The following is a 13,454-nucleotide window of genomic DNA, read 5'->3' on the forward strand; positions in this document are numbered from 1 at the left end:
TAATTTATTAACTGGCTGGGGGCAATATTGTATGTGTTAATTTATTAAACACATCAATCATCAAGTGTATGTCAATAATGGGTCATAAGGTATTAAGTATTTATAAATGAATAATAATGGTTCTTTTCTCAGTAGATATTTTTCTGTTGGTCTGTCCACAAGGAAAGCAACAGGGCTACTGTAGGTGGTCCTGACAACAACAAGGACACTTCAGCTGCATATTCTGTTTTTAGAAGCATAAAAAACTACCACTTTTATGGTCTTTATTTTGCACATCTTACAAATCACTATGTGCAAGTTCATAAGATATCACTGATGTACTTTGTTATTTTGAAAGGGCATCATTCTGTGATATATCAAGGAAGTATCTGTAGCTTTCACAGGAATTTACCCAGTTGTTATCGTTGTTTTAAGACTTTATTAATCAAAACAAATTTCAAAATCAATAAAACAAACAAACAAAAAAGACATTAAAGAATAAAAACTAAAATAAATTAAATGAATAAATACGAAAAAACTATGGGTGGGTTAGTATCATAGGCTGTATATAGGTTAGTATTTAGTAGTTTCTTACCTGATAACTTTGTACTTCAGTTGTACTTTGAGACGCAGCCCGCTACGACGTCATCACTACGCGTCAGCAGCACACTCATTCTGTCAGGTCTACACATCTCACACGTGAGTCAAACTACATTGTGTTTACTATCATAAAGTCGGTTTGTATCGAATATCGTTATACACGGATTAATTGTCTTTAACTGTTTGTTAAAAATGTCCACTTGTTTCGATAAATATCGGGCTTGTGTGTGTCACAGGTCTCGTGCAGCTAGTTAGCATGGACTTCTCTCGGTCGACTTTCAGCCTAACTCCTTTTCCAGAACATGTGAATTTATTTTGACACTCCCTAACAGCAGGTATATTGGCCTCGTAAAACACGACTTATGACTTTATCTGAAACATTTGTAGTAAAAGGTAAATTCGGCATACATTGTCTTTTCTTAACAATTAAATATCTCTTGTTTACATAGTATTTCGTACGTGGCCTCTGTATCAGCCTCCACAGCCTTCGATAAAACCATCAAGGAGGACGGGTACACTGAAAACACAAGAATCAATACTGAGATACTCGTTACTTGACTGTCAGTCTTTCCTGTCTCCTAAAATATATTGATCATAGGAGACGTAAACAGACCTAGCTTTGCTGATCATTTCATAATTATTAAATCAAATGTTGATAATAGTTTGTTATTAACAAATAGTTAATAACAGTGCCCTGTCGCCTGTTTCCTATTTCAGCCAGCAGATTAAGTCAAACACAAACAAACAAGACCAACACGTTGTACTGATCACCTTCATTCTGTGAGGTGAAAGCTATGTTGGCAAAGATGGAGGAAAGAAAGCCACAGACAGGAGGAGGAAAGAAGAGGAGACACCCTGGTGATGATGGGAAAGGAGGAGAGAAAAAGAAGAAGGGAGGCGACGAAGGAGCAAAGGGAGACAGCGGCAAGAAGCGCCTAGATGCCCTGAGTGTGGGCTATTTCCGCCGAGTCGGGGAAAGGCTCAGCGACGGCTTTGAAGATAATGAGGAAAGAGGTGAGGATGATTATTTTTCTGGAGATCTGAGCAAGCTGGGCACATTACATTACACCTGTACACCACCATATCAGAACAAAAATCAGTGCTTTAGGGCTGCATTACATGGAGAGAAGAAAAGCTTAAGGCCTTCTTCTGAATTCAGTATTGTAATATCTGATGAGGTATGGAAAACTGATTCAGACGTTATTATTTAAATCACGTTTGCAGATTTTAGACTGTGTTTTATTCAGACGAGATTCTTGTGCGGTGGCTGCAACAACATTTAATATTTAAGAAGTTTGGCTTCATTTGTTAAATGACCTGCCTCAAAGTAAGTTAAAGAAAAAGTATTATTTTGGTATCAGTCCCAAAACTCAGATGTTGTAACTACACTGTTATCAAGAAACTTCAGGTAACTTCAGCAGTTACTGTTATAATCAATTTATCAGATTAGTTTTTCAGTTCACTTGCTTGCTTGTTTTAACCAGTCAACCCTCAGTCTAGAAAATAAAAACATCATGTAGTATTTGCTTGAAAAATGAATGATTTATTGACTATCATAATAGTGCATGATTGTCTGTTTATTTCAAACAATACTCTGCCCTAGTTCTTACTGAATTTGTTATTCCAGAGAATCTGACATTTTAAAGCAAGTTTTAGTTTTTGAAAGTCCAAAAAGTTCTTTAAGAAGAGTGTTTAAATAAGCTATTTTGATGTTCACTGATGCAAAGATGAGTTGGATGTAACAATCCCCCACTGTGGTGGAGATCTTGAGATATTCATGACTTCTTGTTGTCATATTGCCCACACACTGATATCACATCATTCTGTGTATTGCAGGCTTATTGCATCATTTTACCTAAAATATAACGAGCAGGTTGTGCTGCCTCCCTCTGCCCAGCTCCATTAGACTTATACTTTTGACTCCAGCCCTTATGGGAATTTCTCATCTCTGCTGACACGTCGTTTCTCTCTCAATGTCTCCCATAGAGATGTTTGTTGAGAACGTGCTCTCGGAAGTAAAAGGTAAAGCGATGTTGGTGGCGACAGACCGGACAGGAAGCATCACTCTGCAGCGGCTGCTCCCGTTGTCCAGTCCTGAGCAGGTGGGGGAGGTGCTGGCTGAACTAGGTGGAGAAGCAGGCTCAGAGTTCAAGGCGGTTTCTTGTGATCGGTGTGGGGGCCATGTAGTGGAGAGTGCAGTCAGACAGATGTCCAGATGGATGGGTAAGATTATATGTTTCACTTCTGAATGGCAACTCATCACTGTATGAAATCCTGTGTAACCACCACTGTCAACTTTTACATCCATTTTTAGAGTCGTCACAGAAGGAGGCGTCTGCTACCACAGAAGAAGAAGAAGAGGAGAGTTGTGGCGTGCTGGAGGCCCAGGTGTTGTCTTTAAGTCAGGTGGTCAGAGACAACATTGCAGAGTTCATCAAACATGTTCACGGCTCACATGTGGTCCGCACACTTCTACATGTGTTAGCAGGATGTCTCGGACCCCCCCGCACTGAGTCTCGTCCAGGTAAACACATCTGCAGAAATCATGTGATGCATTTATGTCAACATGGAGCAGAATCTCAGGGGAAGGTTTCCAACATCTTGTGGAATCAATGCAAAGAAGAGCTGTATCAGTATGGTGCTCCTAATAAAGTCCACGTGTTTTCAGATTTGACTGAAGTTTTGACTCGGAGGAGGATTTTTTTTGCAAATTGCAACAACCAGATTCTGCTGGTTTTAAAGCACCTTTATGGTGTCGGTGAAATGTGTGTCACAGCCACTGCTGCAGCTCTAACTGCTGACTGTGGACCAAACTACAGTAACTGCCTTCCAGCTGTTTTTAGATCACCTGTCCCTTGCTTCCCCTTCAGTTCTTCCCTTTGGGAAGACGTGCCTCACTGTTTGAAAACCCCTGACCTAACACATCGAGCTTGTTCTGTTGAATGTCTGTGACCCTTCGTTGTCCAACGTCTGGCAACACTGGCCCTAGCCGAGAGGACTGTCTGAGTGTCTGGGAGTTTTTCATTCAAGCAAGATAGGAAGAAAATAAAGCTTTTGATTGTTGGCGGTAGTTCTTTGAGGCTGGCCTAGCGGTGTCAGGACATTTACACCCCGAGGCATGTTCACTTTAAGCTTGTATTCATGCCATTTTTTTCCTCTTTTGTTATTCTGTCTTTTTCCAGGTGCAAAAGAACGCAACCTTGCTCCTCAGCTGACAGACTTTGAGATTCCCACGTCCTTTTGGTACGAGCTGAAAAGCCTTACAGAGACCTTGATGGAAAACGTTCATTGTGAGTCATCTTTCATCAGACCTAAGCACACATGTACTTGTCCTTGTGGCCAACTTTATCAAAGAGGGAGAAAGTTAATACTGCAGAGCAAAGGATGCTGTCTGTCTCTCCTCTGTATTCATATCTGCTTCTTAGGTTTACCTGATTTTTAGTATCTTTATATACTGGAAGTATGTAAATACATCTGGTTTTCTGCACTAAATTGATTGATATTGCCATTTATAGATTTCAAATGGATTTTTAAATAGTTAATTGATGATTTTGGATGATTTTTGAATATTGTTAAACATCTAAAGGAAGTTGTTTCCTTGGTGTGGTTGAAAAGGAGAGATGGAGGGGGAGTCACAACAGTAAACAATTTGTCCCAACACATAACGACTGATTTTTAAGGCAGTATTTTTTTAGCTCTGCATTTTCAGGATTTCATTGTATTTTCCCTCTTTTCTTTTTAAGAGGGTCTTTCACATTTTCTGCCTGAAATTCAATATTCAACAAACACTGTCGGCCGTGCTGTCTCCTTTTTGTCAGTGCTCTGGCATTTTTCTCAAAATCAGAAAAAAAACATTTCTGACATGGATTTCTTCTGATTCCATTGACAGAGCACAGTCAGAGTGGAAGGAAGTCCCGAGGGGGTGTGATGTACTCTGTTGTTAATTTGGAGCTATATAAGTTGATGTTGGCCAAGTCCTGCTCTGAAAATAGGGTTAGGGGTTAGTTAGGGTTAATATCCAAGTCTTTATTCCAAATCCTTTGTTCAGGAGTATTTTAGAGCTGCACTTCTGCAGTAACATAGAATAAAACGTGGCTTCTTCGTGACCCTTTCCATAATTGGGGGATATTTCTGCCTATCTCCCACTGTCAAGATATCCTTATGCAGCCACTCTGTCCAACAAAATGAAGAATTACTAATTCATAATCAGGGATTATACCATAATTTATTTTTTATTTTAGATTGTACCATAATTGCGTATTCGAAAAAAGGATCAAACAAACGATTATTGCCGTTTCCTTCCATATTCCATGCAGACGTGATGATAGAGGGTGAGAGGAGACACCTAAAGGCAAAGAGGCAAACAGATGAGCAACCGCAGAAAGACTGGAGCAGGCATGAGCCTCAAAACTGAGCCAGACCATTTGAACTTTTTTTTTTTAAGTCTGCTTTGCATACATTCTATTAGGAAGGAGGCACGTTCAACACGTTTGTTAGACCTCAAGGATACACACAGTGAGAAACAGTGGATATAAATTTAACTTCTGTTTTCTTTGCCACAGGGCTCCTTTAAATTGGCAGAAAGTTTGAGCAGTGTTCGTCTCCCTTCTGGTCTCTTTTGTTTTTAGTGAGCGTTACAGATGCTGTTGCCAGTGCAGTGTTCCAGACCATGTTGAATGTGTGTCACAGAAAACGGCCCAAACTCTGCAAACAGCTCCTCGGACGTATCATGGAGTACCTGACGAGCCGCGGTGCTGTTCCGGGAGTTAGGTCAGAGACAAGTGCTGAGTTCTCCTTGATTGGAATCAGTTTTTAAAAGATGTAATCACTGCAAAATATAACAGGAAGTATTATGTGTGCTTTTCCTGTAGTCCACTCCTGGTCTTCCTGAAGGATCAGGCCTCTAGTCACCTCATTGAGACCATCATACAGCTTTCCCACAAGTCCCTCCTCCGTGATCTCTACAAGAACCATCTCAAGGGTCAGCTGGTCGACCTAGCCCTCCATCCAATCGCCAACTTCCCCATACAGAGGCTCACTGCGGCCTCGGCCAAATACAAACTGGTATGTTAGACCATATGGTTGAGCAGATGGGAGTAATGATTCTGTAACTACAGGGATAACTGGTTTTTCTCCATGGCTTCCTTCCCCTGTTTCTTTCTCTGTAGTTCCTGAGGTTGTTTGATGAGCTGGTCCAAGGTGTGGAGGCCATCTTGGCTGCAGGACACATGGGGGTGATCGTCCAGTTGGCAGAGAGCTGCGCTGAATGTGAAGAGAAACAGGGCGAGCTGATGCAGTGTCTCATGCGTGTAAGCCTCTAAGAGCCTTTGTTATTGAGATATAAAGGTCCACATTGGCCTTAAATCAATGTAACAGTGCCCTTGTTTCTGTTTATTCCTCCTTCTTTATGACTGAGATCGAAACTCCATAAGAACACTATAAAACTGGTTAATGTTTGATTTATGGCTCATGGAAAACCCTGTTGATGTGTTGCCTCCCAGGCGTTCCACTGTGCTGAGCCTGGCTCTCGACATGTCAGCTGCCTCCCGCTCTTCATGTCCCTGCTCACCTACGAGGTGTACTACCACTCTGACACAGCAGAGGGCAGCACACAGACAGAGGTAAACAGCTGGGAGAAGCCACATCAAACCATTTGTGGTGTTCAATAAATAGTACAGATCCAGGGAGGTAATGTTGTGTGTTTTTTTTTTTTTTTTTTGATTCATTTCTAGGTCCCACTGTCCTCCATCTGTTACCACGGCTCCCGGCTGGTCCAGGCACTGGCCAGGTTCAAGGAGCGTTCCCTCCTCCTCAGCAGCCTGCGCACTCTGAATCCTGCTGACCTCCTGACGCTGGCCTCCGACCCCGCGGGCAGCCACGTCCTTCAGGCCCTCATCACCACATCCAGCGACAAGGGCAGGGGAAAGATCCTCAAGAGACTGGAGGTATGAGTGCAGGAGCACTGATGGAATGTTAGAACTGAAACGGTTGATTGATGAATTGATCTTTGGGTTTTGGGCTGTCGGTCAGCCTTGCACTTAAGGAAATTATGATTATTTTTCACTGTGTTCTGGCATTTTATAAATCAAACAGTGTAAGTAATCAGTCAACTATTATGCAGGGATTTTAATGTGTTAATATGTTTTTTTGTCAGTTAAGTTAGACACGTTTAGACAAGACTTGGTGCTGCTTTCTGAGTAACTGCATTTCATTTTAGCTGCTGCTTCTTCTTGTCACGTTTCCAAATACACTTAAAGTCTCCATTTAGAAAAACTCTAGAGGGTGTTAATTTGAGGAAGGTTACAGTCTCCTCGCTGACATTTTTTTTTTGTCTCTTCAGCGGACATTTAGGTGCCATGCTTCATGTACAGCAATATTTATTCATCAGGTCCATTTTCCTTTGGTCTGGACTTTTTCACCTCAAGTTTGTGGCAGTTCTCTCTAGCCTTTTCCTGTACAAAATTATAATATGTATGAATGTTTTTGAGCAAGAACAAAAAGACTGCTTCATTCTCAGCAATAGGGAGCAGTTGTTTTGTATCATTGGTTGTTTGTCTAATTTAATGTACTCAGGGTATATGATTTTGGTTTTATATTTGAGTAATAGTTTTGAAAAACAGAAAAAAATGGAACATTATGAAACAAGCAAGACACTCCTTTCTTTCTTTCTTTTTTTTTTTTTTAAACTGTCCCATGCCATCAAGCTTTTTCAACTCACCATTTGTCCTCCCAGGGTCTGTATGTCCAAATGGCCTGCTCCAGGTTGGGCAGTCGGGTGCTGGAAGCCATATGGAACAGTGCCTCAATCAGTCAGAGGCAAAGCATCGCACAGGAACTAGGTAAAACAAACAGAGGCTGTCAGTCATTTTTCTATAGAATTACACGTTTCATCTAGTTAATCTGCATGTTCATTCTTTCCCGCTCCTGTCTCCACTTCCCTTCCAGTTCCAAGTGAAAGCCAGCTGAGGTCCGACCAGTTTGCTCGTCACGTGTGGGCCAAATTTGCCCTCTCCCACTTTGTACACAGACGAGCCCACTGGCAGGAAATACAGACCGGCGAGTCCAAGAAGCGGAAGCTTTTCAGTGAACTTCTTGAGTAGAAAGGACATATTTGTATCTTTTTTGTTATTTGTTATATAGTTTGATTAAAATTAAAATAGAAATTTGTTATCTGTGTGCTGTTTTAGCTCAAAGGACGGCAACTGCAGTCTCTCAGTCAGGTCAAACCACCTCAGTGCCATAAGGTGCAGGAAGCAGTATGGCCTGTAGGGGCTGCTAGTGGAGCATTTATTCTTCGAGTCTTGTTCTCCCCATGGTCTAGGTTCTCAAATGAGTGTAGCAACACAACCTCAAATGTGTGAACATAAAGTAACTGTCTGAAACTCTGACCAAGAGACACACAGCTGACACCACTAAGCCTTTATTTCCTTTGTTTTTTGCTGTTCGACTTGCTTCATAGCTGTCAATAACAGAGCTAATATAGTATGTAAACATACATACTATATAATATAAATTAAACAAAACAGGTTTGGGGGATATTAGATCTTTAGGGAAAATAACACATGAACATTTATCAGGAAACTCCAGATCTCATTAGGTCTGAAAATGATCAGAAAAGCTTAGAAACCATAATCGATTTTTCAGTTCCTCAGAAAGTTGTGATTCCCTAATAATTACTTAGCAGAAACAAACAAATTCAGGCTGCTATAAAAATCCTTCTGTGCCTCAGCAGTGAGCTACTGCTGTCGCAGGCCTGTTGGAGACACATTAGCTGAGTCACAAAGGAGAACATTGATTATAAATTGATTTGAAGAAGGAAGACCTTTATCTCTGCAAATGCTTCTCGGTGGAGAGGAAGCACTGGGCCGAGAAGCCACTCTGCAAGACAGCGCGCAGTTTTCCAAACTGTAAGTGACTGTCCCTATAGGCCAGGTGGAGTCCACCATACAGAATACCACCAGGGGTCAAGACATTCATTTCCAAGATAAAGGGAAATAGTGAGGATCGACATGTGAGGCAGAAAAACAGAAACCACTCAGCACTATAATTCAATTCAACAAAGCAGCCCTGTATTAAATACTTCTTTTTGAAACCATTCACACTGTGTCAGAGTTGTCTGGAGATGTGGACACAACAAAAGAGGTGCTGATTCAACTGTAAGGTAATTCTGAGCCTGTAGGTTCTGTTTGATTTCCTTACAGGTTTTTTCTAATGTTGGCAGCATCTTTTAATTTACTATAGTACAATACATTAACACCATAATACAGATGGTGCACAACAATTACAGCAACACAACCAAAGAAGTATATTCTGTATTGTGTTGCATTACATCAGTGAGGCATCTCTATTTTCAGTCAGTGGGCAGAATGGAAAGCAATGAGAACCATCCATCATTAAAGCCTGAGTGGACCCAGAGACTAATTTGAAAGAGCTTACTTAGCTTGACTGTGGCCTCACTGCACTAACCCCCCGATGCCGTCGACCTGCTACTGATAGCATGACCAGCCCATGACAATCTCCTGCCTCAGTCACAGTGCATCAGTAGAAAGCTTAGGTTAAATGTCTCGCTGTACCAGTGGTTCCCAACCTCTGGATCTCAGATCCGTATCAGGCCACGAGGAAACATGATTTTACAAAAAAAAAAAAAAAAGCGGAATAATAAATCTGTAACTCTGTAGGATATCAGAAGGCTATTTAACTTTACAGGCTATCTGTAGACACCGCAACCATTTATTTACTCAATCCATGTGTTATGTTCTTATAACTACTCTGTTGAAGGGTAACAAAATACATCCAGCTGCACCTCTGAAGCTCACCAATTAGCACATTTTAACTAATCTGTGTAATTTGCATAAAAAAGTGACATTGCTGTTTAATGAGGGGTTATGCAACAGACTAACCCCATGTTATATCCACATGTTGCCAGTGATGTAGTTGCCAGTGCTTGGCAACCTCACATCAACAATTTTAGGTCTGTGCCTGGCAAATTTAGATTTTGGACGCTTGTTTCATCTCTGACAGATTTGCATTCTGTAATTTTCGCATCTATACAATGAATTGTATGTACAGATGTGTAGGAATGCTTTTATTTTTGTTCCATTATTTTTGAGGGCACTATAGAGTGCACACATTTCACACTCTGAATTGTGACTGTAAATGTAGTGCACTATCTAGTAAACAGACAGTGATTTTGGACACATTTTTGGACATGCTTAGCTAAGCTAACGTCTCCTGGTTCATATTTACCAGACAGAATTGAGAGAGCTATCGATCGAACTCTCCCCAAACTGTCAAACTGTTCTTAAGAAGAATGTGATTTTATGAGTGTTCACTAAAGCTCAGTCATGCTCAGTCATTATCCAAGACATTCTCCATTACATCCACGCAGACAAATGTTCAGATCAATACTAATCTCATGAAGACATCTAGTTATAGTTATTTGGCAGAGAACACATGGCTTTGCTGTCACCTTTTGACCTGCAATTAATCCACATTACTGGAAACGTGGGGAGCATTGCATGAGGCACTAAGCCCATAATGAGACTGATTTGTGCCCTCTTCTTCAACCCACTATTACAATCACTTGGCTTGATGGTTCACTCCAGGCTTCTTGCTTTGACAAACCAATTTTAATTATATGTGCTTCATTCCGAGCCTGATATTCGAGCGAGACTGGTCTGGCTCATTCTCACTCCCTTTTGTTGTTTTGTTATTATAGCTCTGTGCATGTATAATCGGCTCTGTGCGCTCAGGAAACAAAGCAGAGGAACAATGACCTTTCGTGTACAATGAACCATTGCTCCTCCAAAACAAATCACATGGATTCCCCAGGGATTCAGCAACGCTTCCTTCAGTGCCACTCAATGTCTGGCCATCACCGCAGCCTCCACATTGCCCTGGTCTATCCCCAGTTACACTTCACAGACCATTTCCAATATCACCTCCAAGCTAGCATGCCTACATCCACACCTCAGGAAAATATGCATCTCATTAGTTATGCACAGCACTCACTGAAAATAGTCCTTCTTTGGTGTAAGTTCGACAGGCTTTCACTGGCACACAGTAGGTGGTTTTTCGTCTTTTAAGCTCCCTCTGTCTTCCCTACTCTCGAGAAGTATTCTTTTGCCCGAAAATCACAGGAAATGCCTACAGAATGAGTCAGCGACAGAAAGACAGCGAGAGGGAGGATTTCTGTCACGATTTGCGAGACTGATAGGGTGTCACAAAAAGAAATTGTATCATATTGTCCTCTTTTCACTCTCTATTTCCTGCAAGCTTCTGTGTAGCTGTCAAATGTAAGCCACTACCTGACAGTTATCTGACCTGTTTAAGTGTGATAAAATCCTCTTTGTGTCAGTTTCAATTCTGTGAGACGTTTTGTATAAAACCCAGACTGCCTCCATTTGAGGAGTTTACCTTTTCTGTTTATCACCGTCTGTCTCGTGTTCACCTACTGGGGAGAAAAAGTAAAAACAAACCAAAAAAACCCTCCTCTTTCTGAAAATCAACATAAATATAGGACATATGAGATACCAAAGGACTCTAGGACTCATCGTCTCCTTGACAACAGTCTCCAAGCAACCATTACTCCTCAAAGCATTTCTCCAACCCCGTCTCTCTCTGACTCTCTCTCTCTCTCAACCCCTCTGTCTCTTTGCCAGTTTGCCTTCCTCTCAAGAGTCCTCCCATCCTATCCACTCCAGATAGTTACTGTACCAGCATCAGAACCTGAAAACCGCAGCCATCTGATGTGATCTCATGTGATTGGCTGTAGGGAACAGTGCTCTCGCTTTTTAGCCTGAGGTACTTCACTACACCTGCAAAAACTAGGGTGGAGCAGAAAGAGGGGAGGCTGACAGAGATGTTTTCATAGTTATTTGTGCCATTATCTTTTTTTTTTTTTTTTTGAAGACTCCAGCCAGTGAACTAAAATGCTTTTATGGTGCATCATGTTGCAGGAATCAGGTTCTTGGTGAACTCATCAAGTTTAGTGATGAGGAGTCAAACCCCAGTTCCTTGTAGATTACTAGCTGTGGTCATGTGAACATATATTTATGATATATTATTATGTTGAAAAGACTGGCTTCTAATATTTTTGAGCTTCTTCAATCCAAAAGTGTTTTATGCACTGTCGATCCATAAATGATTTGTGTAACCGACGTAGATAACTTTAATTTTGGAACTGTTTCAGGTTACCAGCCACTGCCGAGTTATTTTTAGCTGTACACAGTCTCCTCTTTCCATTCAGTTGCTTGACAGATTATGTTAAAAGGTCAGTTCACCCAAATTTGCAAAGAAATAGATTTTTATCACTTTCTTCCATTGATATTTAGCCAGGTCGTTACCTGGTAAGATACTTTTTTTAATTATTTATTTCTGTCCCTATACAGTGGCGATAAATAGAATTATATTTGTGGTATCTATCAGTTTTCAGTAACAATGTTACTGATAATCCCCAGAGCAACAGGTTTCTCAAATCTCTCAATCTCTGCTTAATTTTCTAATTTTCACCTGAACTACTTTCTACTGAAGAGACACTGTAGTCCTGATGAAAACTGTTCACAGCATGCTCAGTGGATCACCTACATCATTGGCTCCTAAACGCTTTCTGTCATGCCCCCCCTTCAGATGCATGAATGCTCCCTGATGCATTAATTGAAGGCATTCTTAACAATACTGGGGAAACTAGTAACAAAGGGAGACAAGTTGAATTTTATTTTAGTTTTTGTAGACAGAAGACACAATACGTGTCCCCTGCTATTTTGACAGTGAACTTGAATCTCAAAAGAAAGACAGTCTTGAGATCCTCGCCAACATCACAGCACTCTTTTGTCTTGTTATACCAGAAAAAGCACAAGGGCAACTAAAAACCATTAAAATGTCTCAGTTCCAGGAATTATTGCAGTGCAATACACCATTTAATTACATTATTAGTCACACCTGTGTGACAAAAAGTCACAGTGAAAAAGGTATATTCGGCTCTAGTGTTTCCTCCCAGGCATGTGCTGCCACCCCCTTGCAATGGCTCTGCACATCCCCTGAGGGGGCCCACCCCCACAGTATGGGATCAACTGATCCAGAATAACAAGCGCACCAATTCTGGAAAGAGATGTAGTTTTGAAAATTTTAAATGTTATCTATTTTTCAGGGGTGTGAGTGTTACAGTTCAATGGTTTCTGGGCCCAAATGCAGACACATGCAGAGAGAGTCTAGATAAATAAAGAAGCTCTTTGATGAACTTACAGTCAAGCAGGAGGACAAGATGCCAGAAAGGAATCCAGGAGCTGGGGTAACATAACACTTTTCCATGAGCAAAACAACAAAGGAGGTAAATCCAAAAACACAAAGGGGGAACGAACACAGACAAACTGACATGGTGAGAGGGGAACACTGAGACCTGGTAACAGGTGAAACACATCAGGGCGGAGCACACAATCACAAAGGCGGGAAAACAAAGACAGGAAGTAAGACCATAACTGATACACAAGGAATGCAACTTAAAAAATAAAACAGGAAACACTAAACAGAGAAACAAAGAAACCAAAAAGCCCAGATAAGGGTCACTGAGGGGGACTGATCATGACACAGAGCAACACAAATGAAATCTCTATTGTACTGGGGTGACAGCAGAAATCTCAGATATCTCAAAACCTGGACTAACTATCTGCTTGGTTAGATACCATTAGAGCTATGTGGGAAAATATGTATTTTGTCATTTGAGTGAACCGACTCTTTAAAATCTTACTATATCAGTACGTACCAAATATTAACAGTTTAAGTGAATGAAGAAATTAGTTAGCACAAGTTAAGCACAATCCAATTTAAAAATCAGTTCAGATGAACATATTTGGAACGTGACAGGTGGTGTTAATGAA

The 13,454-nt window shown here is 41.0% G+C and overlaps 1 protein-coding gene across 1 annotated transcript; it reads left to right on the forward strand.

Moving 5' to 3' along the window:
* The first annotated feature begins 634 nt into the window (after window positions 1-634).
* LOC121193162 (nucleolar protein 9) lies at window positions 635-7,757 on the forward strand. Its single transcript, XM_041055348.1, has 12 exons — window positions 635-678; window positions 1,297-1,593; window positions 2,566-2,802; window positions 2,894-3,103; window positions 3,762-3,869; window positions 5,208-5,349; window positions 5,451-5,643; window positions 5,748-5,888; window positions 6,081-6,200; window positions 6,312-6,524; window positions 7,313-7,418; window positions 7,525-7,757. Exons 2-12 carry the CDS (start codon window positions 1,374-1,376, stop codon window positions 7,677-7,679), a joined length of 1,845 nt encoding a protein of 614 aa, XP_040911282.1. The 5' UTR covers window positions 635-678; window positions 1,297-1,373; the 3' UTR covers window positions 7,680-7,757.
* Window positions 7,758-13,454: the final 5,697 nt, after the last annotated feature.

Source organism: Toxotes jaculatrix, chromosome 14 (genome assembly GCF_017976425.1).
Source record: "Toxotes jaculatrix isolate fToxJac2 chromosome 14, fToxJac2.pri, whole genome shotgun sequence".
Lineage (NCBI taxonomy): Eukaryota > Metazoa > Chordata > Actinopteri > Toxotidae > Toxotes > Toxotes jaculatrix.